General features: G+C 36.2%; 1 protein-coding gene across 1 annotated transcript in view; it reads left to right on the top strand.

Annotated features, from left to right (window-relative positions):
* Positions 1 to 24,381, top strand: part of MTA3 (metastasis associated 1 family member 3) — a 208,647-nt gene that overhangs the window by 133,525 nt on the left and 50,741 nt on the right. Inside the window, exon 9 of the mRNA XM_072635755.1 lies at positions 20,105 to 20,293. Within this exon, the coding sequence (XP_072491856.1) occupies positions 20,105 to 20,293 (189 nt within the window). The remainder of the gene's footprint in view (positions 1 to 20,104; positions 20,294 to 24,381) is intronic.

Raw genomic sequence — 24,381 nt, 5'->3', positions numbered from 1 at the left:
AGATACAACTTAAAGTACAAATCAAACAGTTCTGTAAACATTAGCTTGAAAAGTTTGCATACATGGCAAGTTGTATACCATATATATTTTATATACAAATAGTTTCTATCACGAAATATGAAGATGATATTAGGCTGTATGGCCAGTAGAATAATGGACTGGTAAAATTTAATAAGTCCTGAGTTCAAATTCAACCTCAGACATGTACTTGCTTTGTTACCTGGGAAAGTCACTTAACCTCTGCCTTGATTTTTTCATCTATAAAATAGAAATAATAATAATAGCACCTGCCTCCCAGCTTTGTTGTGAGGATAAAATGAGAGAATATTTGTAAAGTGCTTTGCAAACCTTAAAAGCATTGTATAAATGCTATTTTTTTCAAAGTAGTAACAAGAACAATTGACTTTATAAAAAATAGTCCACTAAATCAGAGTTATTTGCAAAATTGCTACCTAGAGTCTCATCTGCCCTAATCACACAAACACTCTGTGCAAAGATTGAGCCTCAAAGTAAAACTTCACCTCAGATTATATATACTCAGAGGTGAAGTTTTACTTTGGGGCTTAGTTTTTGGAAGAAGGTTCATGTGCCAGATGAGACTCTGGATAGCCGCTAAGGAGCCTCCTGGCTTTGAAAACACGGATGTTGTTTCTCTTTCTGGTAAAGATGTAAGTGTTGTCTGTGGTTAGACAGTGGGAAGCCCTGTCTTTTGTTCTTTCTGCGTGTAATTTCTGCTTGTCCTTTCTGTTTGTATTTTCTCTGAAGTTCAGGTTGCTGACTTTTCCCCCTGAATGCAGTGAATGATATATATGCTTGATTAAAGTAGATTAAACTCCTCAAAAGTTGCTTTCCTTTTAGAAAAGCAGATCTAAGAACCTGTACAGCAGTTCCTCTTGTGTATGCTGGGGTTGTTACGTTACATGGAATGAGTGCAAGAGCTTACTGTGGAACATTGCGGCTTTAGGGGGACAAAGGACTCTGAAACAACAAAATTTGCCCTTTTATTTAATGATAAAAGACAAAGAAAATTCATCTCATAACAAATTTCTCTTGATTTTTATATTTTATGATTTTTTAAAAAAATCAGTACTGTGAACAAATCAGGCAAAGTCCTTGGATTCATTTTCTGATCCAAAACTACGAAATGATTACATTTATGACAAGTTAGAACTATGAAGAATAATCTGACATAATGTTTTAGATGTATTTCCCAATTTAAATACCTGCCCTACAATGAAATGGATGAAAAGACCTTATTAAACACAACATTCATTTTAAACATCTATACATTTCAAAATATGAATGAATATAGAACCCATTTATCATGAATGAATAGATATATTTGTTCATACTTCATCTGAGCAAAATGGTTAAAAGGCATTTTGTGATAGTACTTTGAAATAGGCATTCGAACCTGAAAATCTTAATATGTTTTGACTACAGGTGAATAAGTAGCTTTCTTTGCCTAGCAAAGTGGTGCAGATTTTATTTCTAATTATAACATCTTATTTCCATGAAAGGGAGTTTTCTGACAAAATTCTGATCTTGCCTAGTGGTTGAAAAAAGGATTAAGAGTAATAGTAATCAAAGACACATTATTATGGTTATTTTAATAAGATTTTAAACAAATTATTTTATCAAAAATATCTATCCAATATTTTATTGTATGTCTTCGGCTTAGTTTTTTCTTGAAATTCAGTTAAATTTTTTCTATCAATTCTTTTGTGAAAATGTTGGGACTATGGCAGGTAAAGAAGGGAGGACAATTTAGTATGAAATTTGGAAACCCCCCCAGTACAGAAAAATGTGGAAAACAGTTTTAGATGGTATAAATAATTCTGGAGGTCTGTGTCAGTACTTTTGGAGGAAAGGCTCTTTTTTCTTATTAAAAATAAAATCTAAAATAGTTTGTGTTCTCCTGTCCCAGAAATCCATAACTACATGACAAATATTATTTTTTAAATTTTAGAAAAAGACAAAGAGACCAAAATCAACACAACTTATCAGTGCATCAAAAAAGTCTATATAAGTATAAGTATCATTCTATACCTGTGGATCTCCCATCTCTGCAAAGGAGTGAGATTAGTGTATCTTCTGATACTTCTTCATTAGAACTATCCTTATTCAATATCATTTTGTGCTTCTCATTTTGATTGTTTTTTCAATTTGCATGGTTGTAGTCAAGCTGTATATTGTTTTCTTAGCTCTGGTTATTTCACTCTACCTAACTTCATGTAGGTCTTTTCATGTTTCTCTATTCTCATTTTTTGGGGTTTTTTAAATAGCATATTCAAATATGTATTGTATATAAATATATACATATATATTTATAGCAGTATTTTATTTCATTTATGTGCCAGATTTTATTTAGTCATTCCCCAATCCATGGGCATCTACTTTGTTTCTAATTTTTTACTACCATAACATACTTGAGAATTTTCTTATTAGTGACCTCTTGGAGTATATGCCAATTATGGAATCTCTGGCTTAAAGGGATTGACATTTTAGTGATTTGATTTGCACAGTTACGAATTATTCTCCAAAATGTTCGTGCTTATTTGCGCTATCAAAATGCACATTTATGCCTATCTTCCTACAGTCCCTTCAACACTGATTATTCCCTCTTTTGTCATCTTTTTGCCAATTTACTGCATATGAGGTTAAACCTTAAGGTTGCTTTGATTTGCATTTTTCGTGTTATTAATGTAGAGATCAGTTTTTTAATCAAAGATCTATCAACCCAAGAGTCAATGGATAGGGAGTCTGTGAACCCGAATGGCAAAACAACAACAAAAACATACCAAAAAAAAAACATTTGAATTTCAGTATAATGATTTCTTATGTAATTATATGTATTTTATCTTATTCCTTTAAAATTAAATTTTGTGAGTTCTTAAGTGTCACCAGAATGCCAAAGGGATCTACACTACACACAAAAAAGATATTATTGTTTGTTTTTGAGACTGTTTCTCCTTATCTTGCCCAGGCTAAAAGTGGCTACTCATGGTTTCAAATTTAAAAAAATTTCCTGTAATCATTTATATGCTCCATTTCTGAACCGTGTCAGTTCACCCCCCTTTAGGCAAGTTGGTGACCCATCCACTCTTCTAGGTTCACCATGTTGGTACCACACTTAGTACAGACACCTAATCATATCAACATCCCACAGCTTAACTTCTGAGGTCAAGAGATCAGCCAGTCTTAGCCTCCGCAGTGTCAGGGATTATAGGTGTACAAGAGTGAAAAATCCTTACTTTAGAGTCTTAAAAAAATGGAAAAAATGACTGGGAATCCATTATGTTCTGACTCAGATAAGTAGATATATTTGATGATTTGATTTGAAGGGAGTTATTTTATAGATTGTGAATGTATGCCAGAAAACATACAGAAAAGCTTTTGACTTTATCACAGTATGAGCTTTGAGCATGATGGTCTAAATTGACCCTCTATGTTGAATAAAAATAGAGTAGCATCATGTTTCAGTAATTTTGTTCATGTATACTGATTCTCTTTTCAATAGAAATGATGTTCTGAGCCCACATTTTCTGGCATCAAGTAACATTTAAAAAATATATTATTAGTGATGGAATTTTAACTGAGAAAACAGATGGCAAAAGAAAACTATGTATTTTTGCAGAACAGAAAGCAAGAAATGCATGGCCAAGTCTTCCCTGTCAATCTTTCTCCTAAAATGCTTCCTTTGTCAGCTCCATCTGTTGTAGAATCCATGAAATGTGACAATACTTTCACAATTGTTTAGCAGAGGTAGCATATTGTATTGATTTTGTTGTGGTTGCTGAGATTTAAATTTAAATGAGATTAACAATTCTTATCTATGACTCTAAAAAAACCCACTATGACAAGGTGGGTAGGAGAGGAAGCTCTGAGTTTTTAATATTTTGCTTATAAATGGTAATGTCATGAGCTGCTAGGGATTTCTTTCTCTCCCATTAGATTTTGTCCTATGATTTATTTAAGGTAGTTTAAAGTCAGGTTAAACAAAAAATGGCTGATAATGTGTATTGGGTCTAAACAAATCCTGGCCCGTCATTGAACTGTTCATATCCTTTGACCCTACAATGCCATGGCTAGGTCAAACACAGAACAAAAAACCTTATCTATACTAAAATAATTCAGTCACACTTTTGATAGTAACTATAAACTGAAAACAAAGCAGATGCCTGTTGATTGCAGAAAAACTGAAAAACACTGTGACATATGAATATGTTGAAATGCACCAAAAGAAACAACGAATATGGAAAAATCAGAAATAATGTGAAAAGGTGTCGTATATATCAAATTAAGCAGGATATATAGCAAAATATACATAATCACAATAATGCTATTAAAACAATTAAAAAGCAGCTGGCTTGGATTAACTTTAATAACCATGTTTGATTCCCAAAACCACTTTGTGAAACATACCTCCCTTTTTCTAGTAGAAGTACTATTGAATGTTTAATGTATTTTTATGTGTAATCACCCTATTGGTCGTTTTTGCTTGATTGCTTTCTTTTGCTACTTATTGATGAGGGTTTCAGTTCAGGGTTTCTAGAGGGCATACCTAGAAACAAGTATGCTATAAAACCATATAGATAAAAACTTTTTTAAAGGAGTTGTTGATATACAAAGTATCCTCACTAGGATTTTTCAGACATTGCATTTAAAGAAACAATTTTTTATCATTCATCTCATTTCCAATTATAATCATCATTATAATCCATTTCATTGATTACAGCCTTTTTAGATGAAAAGTCTAGGATCTAATTTGGACAGGACATTACCTGCCATTATCTAGAATAATGTGAAATATTCATTTATGGACAGGGAGTTGTTATATCAACTGAGAATAGCTCAACTCAATCAGTTACTTCTAATTCTTTTTCAGAGTTGTTGCTATTGTGAAATACTTTCTACATCTTGAGTAATTTCCGTCATAGTAAATTTAGCTTTGTCCTCTTAATGTTTGAATAGATTGGTGATTTCATCAATGAAGATTGTCCTTTTCAAGATGCAGATTGCAGCCTGTGCTTGCCTGTTCATCCTGTTATTTTTGCGTATCAGCTTATATCAGCATTCAATGTACTGTATCTTTTCTTTCTTCTGACATCTCAAGCACATCTGTTAAATACAGTGTCCATAAGTTATCTACTGCTTCATTTCTGCTCATAGAATTTTTTTATAACATCTTTAATTCCATATTTCCTCGTTTGTGCTGTTGGGCTAACTCAGACCCACTATGCACACATCTCCCTTCTCCGTTTCATTCATTCTGTATGTGTGTATCTCTCTCTGTTATATTTCTCAGTGCATACACACACACACACACACACGCACACACACACACACTCAATAGATGGTAAGCGGCATCCAGGATTGAAAACAGTAGGGAAACAGACTGTTGGACATTGATTGCATTATTTCTTTAATTACCTCAAACCTCTTCCTAACAACAAAGACCTTTTAATTAAAACCAATATTTTACTTGCATTCTTGTTTCCACTCTTTGTCTTTGCCAAGAAGAGTCTTTGAACCATCCTTCCATTTAGCAACAACTTTCTTTTGTTTTCCTTTTTTTCATTTGTAGCAACAATGTCAAGATTTATTATACTTCAGCTCTCCCGAGAATATGGCCATTTCCATTACCTGTTGGAAAAGAATCTCATATTTAGAGTACAGAAGCAAATTAAAGTTTACAGATGATCTAAAAATTTATGTGATTTGTAACACCCTCTACTCTAATTTCTACCACCCTGAAATTGCCATGAAAGAAGCAGAAGTGGATGGCACAGGACTGAGGACTGTATTTTTCTTTCTTTTATGTGTTACTTTCCCAATTTATCAACTTGTAGCCATGAGCTGACTGTTAATGAGCCTTTCTGTAGTTAGCTAGGCTAGAGGTCTCTAATCTTTTTAGTGTCTATGATATTCTCTAATCTGTTTGATTATTCATCCCATTAGCAAAAAAAAAATTTGATCATAGAACCTCCAGTATGCATGTTTTTTTATAAATTATATAAACCTATACTACTGTCCATTATAGAACAAAGAAATATAATTTTAAAAGGAGATGAATAAATTTGAGTTTTAGCTGACTTTGAGAGATAGTGGATAATAGAAGGTTCTGCCGTACTCCATGGGGGCCATGAAAAATAGGATGAAACTGAATAGCCACAACCATGAAGAGACAAAGATGAAATATAATTATTTTATGTTTTTTTTAATGTTTGGTACCAAAACTGTTTTTGCTCTTAAAACAAATACTTCTTCTCATAGGTAGTACTCTACTGTGTTGACTCTTGAACTAATCTCTCTAGAGTCTAGAGCCTACTCTCTAATGATTCGGTATGCTGGTGAGTGGAATTTTTTCAGTGGTAGCTACTACTGTGGGTGTCTAGATTGTGGGCAGGTCAAAATTACTTTGAGGGTTCATGTTTAGCTCAGAATTGAGGGGTACAGTGAGAGAGACTGTTAGAGGATAATTTGAGTGAACGGTAGTCATGGTTGGTTGTGTTGGAGATAAGCCCCATAATACTTTATTGGAGGGAAGAAAGGATGTGTCCTATCTTCTCAGTCTCTGGTTGATAGGAGGTACATTGGCAACCACTGAACTTTTATACAGCTCTCTCCAGTATCATGTTGATAATCTTTATCACTGCCTTTGGTGTTTGATTATTGTCATTTCTGAGTTGACTTAACTATTCTGTCCCATATTTTTCCACATTATCCACAAAGATAATGAGATTTTTTTCAAATATTTTTCTAAAATCCAGGTATATTTTGCTATGCCGTTGCCTTGACCTAGTTATTAAATGTTGGTAATTTGGAATGATTTATTTTTAAAGAAGAATTATGTTTCAAAGTGTTAGTTTTGTTGTTTTTTTTAAAATAGACAATTATTTCTATGCCTGCTTCTCTAACAGAAAAAAAAAAATTTAAACCAGACCAACCAAGAAAGAGATTGTGTCTAAAAGATTTATGCATCAGTTCCTTTACTTCTCTAAAGATAGGAGTGTAGTGTCATTCTTTCTTTTCCAAAACCAAAGTTGGATCATATTACCATAACTTTAGAGCTAGAATGGTCCTCAAAGTTACCAGCCTTCTCTTTTTATAGATGTGGAAAGGAAGATCCTGAGAAATGAGGTTACTTCAAAATTTTTTTCCTTAATGAACCTGTTGGAAAAAGTAATGACTTCTTCCCCTTGTAAATGCTCTCAAGTTATTAGAAAAAAATCTCTAGGAATCAAAGTTAAATATGCTGAGATATGGCTTGAAGATTTTAACATCTTCACCGGATGGAACATGGAGACTTTTTTTCTTTATTCCTGAAGCCATCTTTCATTTACCACAGTTTTCCCCAAGTTGCCAAAAGCAGTCACATGTGGTTTTAAGTCTTTGAAGACCACAATTATTTCTCTTACCATTTCATCACCTGGCTTTCAATTTAGCAATTCAGTTCAAAATTTCTGAAGTGTTTCCTATGTTCCAGTCACTATGTGAGGCATAGGGAAGCAACACAAAACAAAAAAAGTCCCTGCCCTCAGGGAACTTTCTTTCTTTTACTAGGAGATGAAACTTGGTAAGTTCCATATGAAGTAATTTCAGTAGAGCTAGTTTTGCCAACTGAATATCAGGAAAGGCCCCATGTAGTAAGTAGGTGGTTTCTGAACCATATCTTGAAGGAAGCTCACTAAGTATTCTAAGAGATAAAGTGGAGAAGATCCTACAAACATAACATGAGGAACCATCTGCATGTGGGTATGAAAGCATTTGATGACATTGTTGCCTGTGGTGTAGGTCAATTTCACTATAATGTAGACTTCATGAGAAGGAATAAGTGAAAGCAGACTGGAAAGGTAGAGGGAGCCATTTTGTAGAGGTCTTTAAATGTCATGCTGAAGATTTTGTATTTTATCCTAGATGCTATTGAAGATTTTCAATAGGAAAGTGGAAAGATTATATATCTGTGTTTTGGGGAATGTCAGTTTGACAGATAATGGAAAATGGATTAGGCTTTTTATTTCAATTCTGTTTTAATCATTTATTTTCCTGTTCTCTTTGTTAAAGATTAGTATCATTGAAGCAAAATTAAAATTGAATATTCAGCCTTCTATGTCATTGATTATCATTTTCTCAAACATCTATAAAGAGGTCATATATCTTCATATTTCAACCAACCTTGTTTTAGTTTCTTTTTACTAATTTTTATTGATTTCTTTTGGGTTTTTAAATTTTATTTTATTTTTAATTCATGGAACAAAATAAACATTTTCATAACAAAGTACAATAAAAAAAGATGATTGCACATGAAACTGCAAATCTACCATGTATAACTTGCTATCCTCCCCAAATATACAACAAAGTTGTAATGTAAATGTCTTTTTTTCCCTTTTTTCATCTCCCTTACCCTCTCTGCCACCCTAGAAATGACTACCATTAGAAACAAATAGGGATGTATATGTGTGTGACATTATTCTATACATATTTCTTATATTCCATTTAATAGTATTTTATTTTTTTTCAATTATATGTGAAGATAGTTTGCAGCATTCAGGTTTGGGTTTTGTTTTTTGTTGTTTTTTTTCTTGTAAGGCAATCAAGGTTAATTGACTTGCCCAGGGTCACAGCTAGCAAGTGTCAAGTGTCTAAGGCTGGATCTGAACTCAGGTCCTCCTGACTTTTACAAGCCCAGAGTTCCATCAGCCTTCACTTTTATAAGATTTTGAGTTCACAATTTTTTCTCCCTTTCCCTCCCCAAGATGGCAAGAAATATGATAGGTTATACATATTGGTGGTTGGTTGGTTGGTTGTTGTCCTCCTACATCCTCAAAGAGGACCAAAATGAAATCACCATTGTAAAGTGAAATTTCAGTGTGTCTGACCAATATGAACTTGGAATGCTCTACCACAGGTTGGGCACAGATAGTCCGTTTGCATATTTGGGGTGAATATCCCAAATTTGTGCATCCTGCATTTACTCTGTGCTGTCTCAATAATGCTTTGCTCAAAGAGCACAGCACCTTTTCTGATGTGGGCACGCCATGCTGAGTGGTCCTGTGCCAATGTCTTCCATGTTGCACAGTAAAGTCCAAAGTTCTTGAGAGAGACCTGGAGAATGTCCTTGTATCATTTCTGGCCACCATGTGATTGCCTGCCCCATGCAAGTTCTCCATAAAATAGTCTTTTTGGCAAGCATACATTTTGCATTCGAAGAACATGACCAGCCCATCAGAGTTGCGCTCTCTGAAGCATAGTTTGAATGCTTGGCAGTTCAGCTCGGGTAAAGACTTCAGTGTCTGGTACCTTATCATGCCAGGTGATTCTCAGAACCTTCCTAAGACAGTTCAAGTGGAAGCAATTCAATTTCCTGGCATGGTGCTGGTAGACTATCCATGTTCCACAAGCATACAACAATGAGATCAGCACAACGGCTCTGTAGACCTTCAATTTCGTAGTCAACCTAATACCTCTTCTCTCCCAAACCTTTCTTCGGAGCCTCCCAAACATTGAGCTTGCTGTGGCAGTGCATGCATCAACCTCATTGTCAATGTGTACATCCCTGGAAAGTACACTACTAAGGTATGTGAATTTATCCACACCATTCAAAACTTCTCCGTTTGTTGTAACTGATGGTTTCACGAATGGATGGTGTGGTGGTGGCTGATGGAGCATCTGTGTGTTTTTTTGGTGTTAATTATTAGGCCAAAATTAGCACAGGCAGCAGAGAATTGATCCATATTTTGTTGCATCTCAGCTTCAGAGGCTGCATTGAGTGCACAATCATCTGCAAACAGAAAATCATGCACCAACACTCCCTCCACTTTGTCTTGGCTTGTAGCCTTTTCAAATTGAAGAACTTACCATCAGTACAGTAGTTGACCTTGATGCCATGTTCATTCTCATTGAAAGCATTTGTCAACATGGCTGAAAACATCATGCTAAAAAGCATGGGAGCAAGCACACAGCCCTGTTTCACTCCATTGGTGACTGGGAAGTCACGAGAGCTTTGTCCATTATCCAGAACCAAGCAAACATGCCATCATGAAATTGATGTGCAATATTGATGAACTTCTCTGGGCAAACAAATTTTGGCATAATTTTCCATAAGCCCTCACGACTAACAGTGTCAAAGGCCTTGGTCAGATCTACAACTGTTGTGTACAGACCTCTGTTCTCTCCTGTCATTTCTCCTGGAGTTGTCAGGCAGCAAACACCAAATCAACTGCTTTTCAGCCCTTTCTGAAGCCACATTGGCTCTCAGGTATATGATCATCTTCCATGTGAAGGATCAGCCTATTAAGGAGAACTCTAGCAAATATTTTGCCAGCAATTACTAAGAGAGACCCCCCACCCTGTGATTGTCTTAGGACAATCTATTCCCTTTACCTTTGTAGAGATGGACAATGGAGGCATCCTTGAACCCCTGGGGGTTAACCTCCTCTTGCTATATAACCTGGAAAATTTCAGTCAGCTTTTGTATGAGCAATGGTCCCCCTACCTTGTAAATCTCAGCTGGAATAGAATCAGCACCAGGTACTTTGCCACATGAAAGGAGCCTAATGGCCCTCAAAACCTCTTCTTCAGTTGGAAGTTCAGTGAAGGAGGGATTGACTTCAACCTGAGGTAAAGGGTCAATGGCCTCAGCATTGATTGATAGTTTGTTGAGACCACTATGGAAGCGTTCAGCCCATCTCTCTAGGATCATGTCCTTATCACTAATCAATGTAACTCCGTCAGCACTGAGTAGTTGTGATGCACCAAAAGTTTTTGGGCCATAAATACTTTTCAGGGAATCATAAAAGCACTTTGGATTGTTACTGTCAGCGTAAAACTGAATTTCATCTGCCTTCTTACTGAGCCAGGAATCCTGCATCTTTCTAAGCTTTGCTTGTACTTTGCTTTTGATGGAATTAAATGCTGCCTTCTTAGAGGTGGATGAGCTATCCTACTGGTAAATCCTGTGGAGTTCATGTTTTTCATTTAGCAGCTTCTGAATTTCCCCATCATTTTCATCAAACCAGTCTTGGTGTTTGCAAGTGTTCTGACCCAGGTGAGCAAATGCAGTGCTGTACACCAAGTCTCTGAAAGCTGCCCACTCCTTTTCTGCTCCACTATTGCCAACTGTACGTTGGCTCAACTTTCCCTCCAAGTCAGCAGCAAACTGTTCACGCTCAGAGAAGAGCTCTAATTTGTTGACATTAATTCTTCTGGTAGTCATTTTACCTTGGGGGCAGCACTTTTTATGAATGCTAATATTCAGCTTGGAAAGGATAAGTCTATGATCAGTCCAGCACTCTGCACACACATTGCCTTTGTCACTCTCACATCTTGTATGTCTCTTCTCCTTACAATCACATAATCTATTAGACCAATGTTTGCTGCGAGGGTGCATCCATGAAGTTTTATGGCGCTTAGGTAAACAGAAGACAGTGTTGGTGATGAGAAGGTCATGTGATGCACAAGTCTTCAGCAGTAAATGACCATTGCTGTTTCCAACTCCATTCCTCTCTAGGGCTCCCTGCCAAGTCTGGTAATCTGAACCTACTGTAGCATTGAAGTCACCCAGTATTATAAGCGTGTCCTGTTTTGGTACATTGACGATAAGGGTCTCTAGGTCTTCATAAAATTTTCCTTTGACTTCATCAGGGTTTGTCATGGTGGGAGCATAGGCATTGATGATGGTGGCATGGTGTTTTCCTGCGAGTGGCAATTGCATTTTCATGAGCCTGTCATTCACTCCTTTTGGCAGGCATACCAGCTTGCTGATTAAATTAATTTTGATTGCAAAACCCATGCCAACTTCATAGCACTCCCCTTCACCGTGCCCATTCCAGAAAAAGGTGTATCCAGCTCCAACTTCAGTAAGCTGGCCCAGCTGGCCTTCATTTGCCAACCTTGTTTCACTCAGGGCTACTATTTGGATGCAAGTTGAGTTCTCTTGCAATAAGAGCAGTTCTTCTTTCAGGTCTACTGGATTTTGCATTGTGTATTAGTGTGCACATGTTCCATGTGCCAATGGTGAGTGGAATCATCTTTGCAGATGTTTTCGTACATTTTTTTGTGTTTTGATTGCATAGTGGGATTCTGCGCAGTAATCAGGCCAGGTCTGGGTAAGCAGGCAATGTTTAGGGCACCTTTTCTTAGCCCCCTTCCTCACACCAGGAGGTGAGCAGTGCAATCCTTAAAAGGCTGCTCAGACACCCAGGGGGTTGCCGAGTCCCACTGCTGCTTCCATTGAGAAACAGTCCTATGGCCTGGGCCGCCTGTGTGCAGGGTCATGACTACAGCCCCCAGTGTATCCACACCTGCTGCTTCATCACTTGCCTGTTGCCAAGACTTTGAGGCATAATAGTGAAATGTTATGGGTCATGTCTTTTGATTTGTGCGTAAATTGGATTTAAGTGAGGCAGAGCTGCACAAAGTTGTCAGACTCACTCTCTCCTCCTGAGTCATCATAATCCAGTGGCAGGACAGAGTCATGACGGCTGGCGATGGTTCGGGATACAATGGATGACCTTGGTGTCTTCGGTATCTAACCAAACTCTAAGCACTCCACATAGCCTGCTTCATCTACCTTCATGGCCATTGGAACAAATTGTTCTCATCCACTCATTCCACCAGGTGAAATCTTCACATGCCTGGAGTAGACACCCCCCTAACTCACCAATGGGTTTGAGAACATTTGGTTACCCTCATCCTGGTTTGGCCCATCTCCCTAAATGGTTTACTGGGGTATGGCTGCTGCGCATGCTGCAGCTTCTTGGAGCCGCAGGTGAGAATTAGACAGAACAGGTGGACACCAAAAGTGGAAAGAACCCCAAAAAGGACTTGGCAGCCAGCCATCACACCAATGGTACTGGTCCTCCCTGAACACACCCTATACCCTGGTTATACATATATATATCATATTAAACATATTTACACATTAATCATTATGCATATTTCTCTTTATCAGTTCTTTTTCTGGATGCAGATAGCATCTTTCTTCATATTCTCTTAATTTTTAATTTGTGTATTTATAATAGTGAAAATAACTGTTGCTCAATGTTGTTCTTATAACATTATTGCTGTTATTGTATACAATGTTCTCTTGCTTCTGCTCACTTCTCTCTTCATCATTTTGTGCAGATCGTTTCATGCCTTTCTATTTTTTGCTTTTATGTAATCTTACTCTCCCATGGCATCTTCTCTCCTCCCTCCAAAACTTCATTCCTTATAACAAAGAATACAGAGATGTGAGGTTGAGTTAAATAGTTGTGCACAACCAACCAACATATTAATAAAAGTCTGGCATTGTATGCAGTATTCCACACCCCAGAGTCACTCAGCACTTCAGAGAAGTAGGACTGGTTGAAAGTACTTTCTCATAGCCTTGCCTTGCTCAGAAACTTTAAAAAAAAATTTCATTAAATTGAATTTTATTTTTCTCAATTACATGTAAACAAAAAAATTAACATTCATTTTTTAAAAAAAATTTGAGTTTCAAGTTGTTTCCCTTTTCATCTATCTCCTTCTGAGAAGGCAAGAAGTTTGATATAAATTATATGCAGTAATGCAAAACATTTCCATATTAGCCATGTTGCAAAAGAAAATGCACACCAAAAAAACTAAGAATAATCAAGCAAAAAATAAAATATATTTCAGTTTGTATTCAGACACCATCAGTTCTTTCTCTGGGGGGTGGATAGCATTTTTCATCTTAAGTCCTTTGGAATTATTTTGGATCGTTGTATTGCTGACAATAGCTAAGTCATTCATGGTTATTAGAGTTGCTGTTACTGTGTACAATATTCTTCTGGTTTTGTTCGTGTCATTTCGCATCACTTCATGTAAATCTTCCCACATTTTTCTGAAAGCATCCTGCTTGTCATTTCTTATAGCTTAATAGTACTTCATTACAGTCCCATGCAGCCATTCACCAATTGATAGGTATCCCTTCAATTATCAATTCTCTTCCACCACAAGAAGAACTGCTATAAATATTTTTGTACATGTAGGATCTTTGCCTTTTCCTTTGATCTCCTTGAGGTACAGACCAGGTAGTGGTATTGCTGGTTAATTTCAAGGGTCTAATCGCATACTATAAAGAACCTCTCTATTCAGAAGTGAACTAAATATTGTTCAATAAAGTAAAGCATAACATTCATAGCAACATCTTTAATCAATACCAAGTGTCCAAGTAAAGTCCGCACCATCCACCCCTAGGTCGTAATAAGAACGCTCTTCTTAATCAAGACCAAGTGTCCAAGTAAAGTCCACACCATCCACCCCTAGGTCGTAATAAGAACGCTCTTCTTAATCAAGACCAAGTGTCCAAGTAAAGTCCACACCATCCACCCCTAGGTCGTAATAAGAACGCTCTTCTTAATCAAGACCAAGTGTCCAAGTAAAGTCCACACCATCCACCCCTAGGTCGTAATAAGAACGCTCTTCTTAATCAAGACCAAGTGTCCAAGTAAAGTCCTCTTTTATCTTAACTTGAAGTTGACTTCCAAGGCCCATGGCTCTTCTGTGGGCTGACCACTCCTACCTGGCAACTACATAGGCAACTCTCTGCTCCTGCTCCGTGTCTCAGCTCATGGGTTGTGCTCCACTCTGCAGCTTCTGCTCCACTCTGCAGCTTCTGCCTCTGGAAAAACAAAGCTCAACATCATCAGCGCCAGCATCTCAATTCAGAAGTGAAGAGGCTCTGTGATAACAGCTCAGTTCACTTTAACAACTCTCATTAGCCTCGTAGGCGTGTTTCTGCCCTACAGCTCTATTCATTTTCAAAGTTAGGAGGCTCTGCCATCAGAGGTCTCCTCTCTCAGCCCAGAGGTCTCCTTTCAGCTCTCTTCTTCTCAGCATTGGCTCACCCCTTCAACACTGACTCGCTTCATGTCTGCTTCCTGAACACAGGCTCTCTTGTTACATATAGTTTTACTCAGCATCTGATAGGCCTGAGCCTGCATGCACATATCTGATTGGCTAAAACTCATTCCAGAAAAACAGCAAAAGATCCTACTTTGCTTGCTGTTGTATAGGGTATGCCCAGTTCTGTAGCCCTTTTTCCATGTTCCAAATTACTCTCTAGAGTGATTGAATCAGTTCACCGCTCTACCAAAAATGCATCAGTGTCTCTAGTTTTCCACTAGATGTTCTCTCTAATGTTCCCTCCAACTTTTGTCATTTTCCACCTAATAATCTTTTCTTAAAAATAAGTTTTTTATTGATATTTATTTTTATATTACTAGAATTTCTCCTTGTATCCTTTCTCCTCTTCATCCTGGAGAACCATCCTATATCACAAATAACATTTCTTTAAACAAACAAAAAAAGAGAAAGAAAAGACCAAAAAATCAGATAAATCAAATAATACCTCAAAAAAAAATCTAAAAATATATGCATCCAAAGTACTTCCTGCTGCTACAAAAAAATAGGATAAGGATGTGTTCTCATATCTGTTCCTTGGAGCTATGCTTGTTTTTTGTAATTTTGCAACATTCCTTTTGTTTTGTACGTTCAATCTTCATATTGTCACCAACGTTGTTTCGAAAGCTTTTTGTTATCTTTATCATTCATAGAATCACAGAAATTTCAAAATTACAAGACACTTCAGGCCCATTTAGTATAATCTATATCTGAAAGGAATTATCACTGTAAACACATTTGACAGATGGTTATCTAGCCTCTGCTTAAGGAACTTGAAAGGGAACCCACTATCAAGGTCTTCTTACATCTTATACCCCAAAATTTTCTCTTCAATCCAGAGACAGTGACTATCTGGCTTTTTCGGGAGCAAGACACTCCATCTCTCAGCTCCAGGCATTCTCTTTGGCCATCCTCTATGCCCAGAGTACTCTCCCTCCTCCTCTGACCTCCACTGACTTCCTTTAAATTCCAGCTAAATTCCTTCCTTCTGTAGGAAGCCTTCCCTAGCTGCTCTTAATTCCAGTACTTCATTCTTTCATTCATTTCTTATTTATCCTGTGTATAGCTTGCTTTGCTGTATTAGTTGACATGACGTCTTCCCCCATTAGATTGCAAACCCCTTAAGGGCAGGGACTGTCCTTTGTCTCTTTTTTGCATCCCCACGGCTTAGCACAGTTTCTGGCGCATAGTAAACACTTAATAAATGTTAATAGATTGATTCAAGGGCAACGCATTCCACTTTTGAACAGTTCCAGTTATTAGGAAACGTTTTCTAACATCACACCTAAATTTTTCTTCCTGAATTTTCCACCCTTGTCTCTGGTTTTGCCTTCTGGAGGTAAACAAAATAAATCTAATCCCTACTCCATGTGATAGGCCTTCCAATACTTGAAGATAGGTATCATATCCCATGTTTCAAGGCCCTAAGCTGTTCTGGTTGCCCTTTAGATTGCAGTGTCCTTCCTAAATTCTGGCTCCCAGAATTTAAAATTTGTCACCAGTTTCTCCAGTTCCATTAATCAATTCTGATGGCTCATGTTCTGTAGACTAAATCCTGCTTGTCCTACTTTGGAAGTTGTTTAACTTCCCCAGGTCTATATGCTATACCTCTTCCAACATAGCCAACGTTCATCTTGGTTTCATTGGTTGCCATATCACACTCTTGATTCCCATGGAGCTTACAATCTAAAAAAGACCTCAGTTCTTATTCACAATAACTGCTATAATCTATTAAAAAAAAAATAAGGATATACCCTTTCATAACTACAATCCATCCACAAAACACATTCAGCCTACATGTAATACCTAAGAGACTGAATTTATTACTTGCATTGAGATTCCTAGACAACAGAGTACAGATTGAAGTGTTTCTGTTTCAGTTTGTTTGGGCATGGCTAACGTGGGACTCTGTAATGAGTTTTATTTTTTTTCCCTTCTAATGTGTTGAAGAGAGAGAGATGGAATGAAGAGATTTCAAAGCTAAAAATTAAATTTAAAAATTTTTAAATGAAGAGTTTAAAAGCTATCTAGTCAACATTATAATTAAGAGAATACATTGAGCTCAGTATTGCCTATTTGTTTTTAATGTTGTCTTGTATATCGCTGGTCTTCCCCATTGAAGTTCATCATATGTCATACCCACTACTTTTTCTGGTATTTGGTTTGGTGGATGCACCATTTTTTTTCTTTCATCTCAATTTTAAGTTATAATCACTGAGCTTCCCCCACATTTCGAAGGAAATAAAGAGTGGCAGAAATTTACATTTATATAAAGAAAAATTGGTGTGTAATGTTTTCATAAATTGCAATCTAACTGTATATATTTGTATAGTTTTTTAAAAAAAAATACTCATTTAGTCAAACTACATTCCAAAATATTTTATTGTGGCATTAATAACATAATTCCATTGGTAAAAATAGATGAATAGGTTTTGGGATGTTTCATGGAGTAAACACTTTTCAATTTACTCTAATAACTATAGAAAGAATGGGAAAGGAACTGAATTAATTCTTTTTCTTGAAGGAGCAATTTTATTTTCTAAGAAACTTTATTTTTTCAAACTTTTTAACAAACTTTTAACACATTTTATTATACACATAATTGCTATAAACAAACCATTTGTCATATTCTGAATACATTGACATCGCAAAATCAGAATATGTAGGTGATAAAATGCTCCTGATAATTTCCAAAACCTACATTTTTGTGAGGTTTGTTTGACCTTTGAGTTTACAAAGAACAAGGGAAGGTTTAAGATTACTGTTGCAGTTGATCCTGGACAGAAAAATAATAATATTCATACTTGAAAAATTAAGCCATTGTTACTTAAAGGATATGAGCTAATTTTTATTTTCACAAAGGTGAGTAGATGTCAGTAGCCAAGGGGGAAAAAAAACACCAACCAATGTCCTTCACAAGGAAAAATAATTAGCAAGCTCTTGAGGGAAATTTATATTATTTTGTTATGGAAAGTGAATGAGTGGGTTTTAATACAACCTTTATTAATGCAGTTAGTTCCTGTGAGTAAATGAAACTGTTCACCTTTGAATTTCACATATTTTATTTAATCATCAAAGATCCAAGGCTGAGTAAAAACATTCATGTGCCTGTAATCGGTGAAATATGAGAGAAGACAGCAAATTTTACAGTCCTAAATCACAATTTCTTTTTTCCTAGTGCTTGATTTTTACATGTATATTTCTCTGTACTAGCTACATATGAAAAAAATCAGCCATTCTGTTGATTGGTTCACTCATACATTGGTATATCTTTCTGCTCAGCTTTTCCAAATCCTCCCACAGTCCTGAATGATAAGGAACTTTCAAAAATAAAAAGAAATGATACTTTTCTTTCAAATTTCATTATAGCCTTTATCATCATCATCATCATCATCATCATCATCACCATTATTCCAGTCATTTCTCTATACTTCCCTCTTCCCCCGGTCACACATCTCCATGTAACACAGAAAACCATTTAGCAAAACTAGAAGACATGTACATACAGTACTCCAGGAATGTACTGAAGTCCCTATTTTTCTAAACTGAACTGAGAAATACATGTCATTCTTAATTCTTTAAGACTGAGATTGCTAAATTAGTTAGTACCCAGCTGCCTTTTAGTATCATTCTTATTCACAATTTTTTTGGGGGAGTAGTTCTGCTTCACTGAGCATCCATTCATGCAATTCTCCCCCATATAGCTCTGAATTTCTCATATTCGTGATTTTTTACATCAATTCAGCCACTTTGTAATTAATAAGCCTCCACTTGTTTAGTGGCTTTTTGCTACCACAAAAACGGTTGCTATAAATACTTCGTTGCATATGGGATCTTTCCTTCTGTCTTTGACTTCCTTGGTACATATGATTAGTCACAGAATCACTGGGCCCAAAGCATATAAACTGGTTAGTTCTTTTTTCCCCCCATATAATTCCACATTTTTCAGAACATTTCCACTAATAGTATATTAGTGGTACTTTCTTCCCAGAGCCTGAAGAGTGAGAACTCAATTTAAGAAACTGTAAGAGAAAACTCCAAATCAGCAAAGCATTTTAAAAGGTATTTGTAAGAGAGCTTTGTGATTTTGGCTTTCACAGACTATTAAAAAAAAGTTAATTGAGCTGTGTCCTGTGTTGGCAAGGATTTATTTATTCTGCTGAGCCAGATTCCATAATCTTCATTATTTTGAATGCTCAGTTATTCATGAACATGTGAATAGGATATTCCTTCCAACAGAGGGTCAAATTATAATCCAAGTCTACCTATCTTGTGTGCCTCATACATGAGCAGGTTGCAGTAGTTTAGAAACAAGGAATTAAGAACCAAAGAATGGAATGAAAGAAATATATGAGAGAAAAAGGAAGATGGGCCAGTCATATGGGAAGAACACATGATCACAGAAAGCCTATGTGCTTCAACTGGTATTCTTGGAGAGCAGGAGAATGTGAACATCTTCCCCCTGCCCTCCAGCTGTTTGAGAGAAAATAGATGAGTGCCCATGCATGGGTTACATGCTCATTCATAGGAGGGCATTGTGTCTGTTGAGGTAACAGGTTCATTTGATTATGAATAGGGTTGATTAGCCTGTATTCTGATAGGCTAGCCTACCTTCATTTGTTTGTGTAACATAACTAATTCAGCTTATTCTAAGCATTTAATGGTTTATATTACTCAAAACGAACATTTAGTCACCTTCATTTCCTATAAGTCACCTTTACTTTCATCATTTTAAAAATGCTTTACTACAGTTCCAGAGGACTGATGATAAAAAATGCTATCCACCTCCAGAGAAGGAATCTGGATGCAGATCATCAAAATATACTATTTTTTTAAAATTTTTTTTGGGGGGGGCAGAGGTGTCTGTGTTTTCTCTCACAACATGACTAATAAGGAAATATGTTTTTCATGGTGGCAAATGTATAATCTATAACAAATTGTTTGCTTTCCCAGTGAGGGGGGAGGTGAAAGAGAGAGAGAATGTCGAACTCAAAATTTAAAAAAAAGGAATGTTAAAAATTTTTTATGTATAATTAGAAAAATAAAATATATTTTTAAAAATTTAAAATGCTGTCCTGAATACATTATTGTTAATTAACTTTTTCATTGTAAATATACCTTAGTAACCTTTGACATTTGTTAATAATTAATTCTGATCTTCTGACCTCTCTTGTCTCTGTCTTATTCTCTTTAGTTCCATGCTATGGATACATTATACAGACACAGCTATGATTTGAGCAGTGCAATTAGTGTTCTGGTACCACTTGGAGGACCTGTTTTATGTAGAGATGAAATGGAAGAATGGTCTGCTTCTGAAGCTAGCCTGTTTGAAGAGGCTTTGGAAAAATACGGAAAAGACTTCAATGATATACGTCAGGACTTTGTAAGTAGAAAATTGCCCAGCCTTTTTTCTGATTAAAATAAGTTGTGGTGAGAGCACTGCGTCTGACATGTGAATATTTTAAAGCATTTATCTACAAAGCTCATTTTTAACTGTTATCTTTCAGCTATGCAATGAACATTATTAGCCTGTCAGAACAAGAATAACAGCTTGATTATGACTCTCAGCTAAAGCAGTTGTGCCCATTTTAAGGGAATGATTGCTTTAGTAATAAATAGGACTAGGAGTCTGGAGGTCTTTGAGTTCAGATACCAGCTTCAGTATAGATTGTCTCTGTGCCTTTGGGCAAAGTCTTAAACTTAGTACTTCCTAATTGTCCAGCTATAAAATTAGGATATGAGTTGACTTTCAGCATATTTTCTGTATTGTAATATCTTCCAGCTATTCAGTTATGTGGATTTTATCTCTTATGATTAATACATCATAGTATCCATTCTGGTAGTTTAACAAATAGCGTGGTTCTTCTGATACATAGTCTCATTTACAATCATACTATCAGAATTTGTAGCTATAATGAATCTTAGGAAGATGTCATTTGTTCCATCTCTTCATTTCACATATGAGAAAACAGTCCCAGTAGTAGGGAACCTGTAGCCTCAGGGCCACATGTGACCTTCTAGGTCTTTGGGTTCTCCCTTTTGTCTGAGTGCGAGTTTTACAGAACAAATCCTTTCATTAAAGGGATTTGTTCTATGAAGTTTGGATTCCATCAAAGGGCTGCCCTTGAGGACCTGGAGGACCACATGGCCTCGGTTCCCAATCCCTGGAATTCATGTAGGTACTTGGGTAACACTTTGTGCTATTTCCTTATAAAATTTGGACATTTTGTGCTGTTATATTTTAAATTGTTACTTAGAAACCAGAGGTTCTTATTTGAAGCTTAGAAAGGCTACTCTTGGAAGCTTCATCAGTTTTATTTCAGTTGTTTAAAACTTTTAAAACTGAACTATATTTTCAATTTGCATGCTATTATATATTCAATGTGATTTTTCTTGAGGGACAGTGACCACATTGTTTCTTGACCATATGTACTACCTCTGCACTTGTAAAAGATAATTCCCCTGTTCAGATAACACTTATTATTCTCAAGCAGCACTTCCATGAAAAGTAGAGCTGCTATACATTTTTAGCAAGAGACTAGTTGTGGTAATTTTTTTCTTATGAAATTAATCTAAAATGTCATTGATCCGGAAAAAAAAAGGCAAAACATGCCTATTGTAGTTTAATTGGAATTCATTAAATAACATTGGTATACTTATAGTTTTAACACACTAATTAGTCCTCCAGTAACAGTCGACTGTATATTCTGTAAGTTTAGCACATCTCTCATGTTTGATGATCATCTCTTCCATAATCCCTGGACAATCTTTCCTTCTCACATCTGTCTACCTTTCTTTCTTTTGAAATATAGTTAATCTTTTTGCTCGATTAGGAGTCCTGACAGTAATGAGACAACATACCAAAATTTATGGGAGGAGGCTAAAACAATTCTTAGGGGAAATTTTATATCTATAAATGCTTACATCAGTAAAATAAAGAAAGAGCAGATCAGTAATTGAGCATGCAGCTAAAAAAGCTAGAAAAAGAACAAATTAAAAAATCCCCAATTAAACACCAAATTAGAAATTCTAAAAATCAAAGGAGAGATTCATAAAACTGAGAGTTAAAAAAAACTATTGAATTAATAAATAAAACTAAGAGCAGGCTTCATGAAAAAAACCAGTAAAGTAGATATATTTTAATTTGATTAAAGTAAAAATCCTTCTCTAGTATAAGCAAATACTAGATTCACATTTAGTCCTAGCTAGTGTATTTGCCCACATGTTGTTTATGTATGTATATATTGGAAACAAATTCATAGGTGATTGAGCATCTTGATTTTATAGCTATTTATCAAAATTTTAAGTTACTTGAGAAGCTTGGAACTGTAGCCTGGTGACTGGTGGGGGCAGGCTGTGCTGTGTCTCATGTATACACAAACTTTGCTCCTTTTTCTTTTTTTTTTTCCCATTCCCCCATCATACACTTGAGAGGTTAATTTAGCACTTTTTGAACAGATTCACAAGCACTTTTAGGAGTACTTTCCTCCTTTTGGGGGGGATATAAACATTCTGCATTGCACCTCTCATTTTTCCCCTACTGTGTATACCTACAAATGTGTGCAGTTATCAACGGGAAAATGAAAATGAAGTTACTATCAAAATGCTTGAAATCATGAAACTTAAATATGCAAATATTCAAGATTAACTGTACATTAATTGCATACAGAATAAAGTCTAATTTCCTGAACTGTGGTTACTGTTAAAATGCTTGAAATCATGAAAGTTAAATGTGCCAATGTTGAGGGCTAACTGTATATTAATTGCATACAGAATAAAGCCTAATTTCCTGAACCAATTAAAACTGTTCATGATCTGCCTTCAGCCTTCTTTTTCTTTATGATGCTCCTTTTTCTGAGTACCATTTCATATGCTCTACATACCAGATAGATAAATAAGATTACTCTTGGCTTTATGTGAAAGACACTTAGCTAGAGATGTGAAAGAAACAAGCTATCATAAATGGTATTTGTAGTGGTTCAGCAAATAGCTTCTTGTCCACTGTGAAGTAAAGCTGGGAAACTAGGTTGGAGCCAGCTTATGAAAGTTTATAAATGGCTGACTGATGACTTCATATTTTATTCTCGAAGCAATGAGGAGGTGGGAGTGATCTCTGCCTTAGGAGGATTATTTTGATCACTATATACAGGGTGAATTGGAGAAAGAAGAGACCAAAATAGGGGAGCCATTATGAGGATAATGGAGGTGACTAGGTAATAGAGTGAAGAATTGATACAATCTGAAAGTTGATTGGATTTGGTTGATAAGGTAAAAGATTTTTGAATCATAGATTTAGAGTTGGGCAGGCACTTTAAAGATCTTCTAGTTCCACCCTCTTATTTTACACATGAAGATGTTCGTGAATTAAAAGAAGTTAAGAGACTTGATCAAGGTCATATTGAGGTTAAGTGTTGTTGTTCAGACATTTTCAGTTATATCTGACTCTTTGTGGCCCCATTTAGGGTTTTCTTGGCAAAGATAATGGGGCGGTTTGCCATTTCCTTATCCATTTTATGGATGAGAAAACTTAGGCAAACAACTATTGTCTGAGGCTAGATTTGAACTCACAAAGATGCCATCCTGACTTAAGGCCTGGCACTCTTGTACCACCTAGTGACCCTGATACTAAGTAGCAGAGCTATAATATGAAAGTGATTTCCGAGTTAGAAATCTTGTTTGCCCCAGTGAAGGCAAGGAAGCTTCAAAAGAAATAGACAAATTTAGTGGAGAGGAAGATAACTGATTTTATTTTAGACAATGTCTTTGGGATGCAGACGTGATGCCCATAATGTAGTCATCAATGATGCAGGATTGGAGGTCAGGAGAGAGATTAGATCTGGATAGATAGCTTTAAAAATCATCTGCTTAGAGGCAGCCGGTGGTGCAGTGGATAGAGCACTGGCCCCAGAGTCAGGAGGACCAGAGTTCAAATCTGATCTCAGACACTAACTAGGTGTGGCAAGTCGATTAACCCCAACTGTCTCACAAAAAGGAAAAAAATTATCATCTGCATGGAGTTGGTCATTGAACCTATAGTTACTGATAAAGATGACCGAGGAAGAGAGTATCTGGATGAAAAAGGACAGAACTCTAGGGAAAACCCACCTTAAAGCACCTGAGGATTATGATTCAGATTGTTAGGCATAAAGGCAAATTATGGAAGGAGAGAATCCAAGAAGGAGAAGATCAGCAGTGCATAGAAGTTGAGGTGGGAAACTCCCACAGGAGGTTGGGAGAGGAGATGGAGCACTCTAGAGGGGTGGCTTTAGCAAAGAGAAAGGCTGCTTCTTTCTCAGAGAATTGAATAAAACCTGTACCATGTATGAAAGGGAGGGGAAAATATTGAGGCGATGATCTGAGATGTTAATTTAACAATGTTAATTAATAATAGTTAATGTTAATTCAACAATGAGATAAGGGTGGTGGATTGAGGGCCCCACGTTGGAGTCAGGAAGTCCTTAAATTCTCTAA

The sequence above is a fragment of the Notamacropus eugenii genome, chromosome 1 (genome assembly GCF_028372415.1).
Source record: "Notamacropus eugenii isolate mMacEug1 chromosome 1, mMacEug1.pri_v2, whole genome shotgun sequence".
In the NCBI taxonomy this organism is placed as follows: Eukaryota; Metazoa; Chordata; class Mammalia; order Diprotodontia; family Macropodidae; genus Notamacropus; species Notamacropus eugenii.
This window is presented reverse-complemented; position numbering and strand designations above follow the sequence as displayed.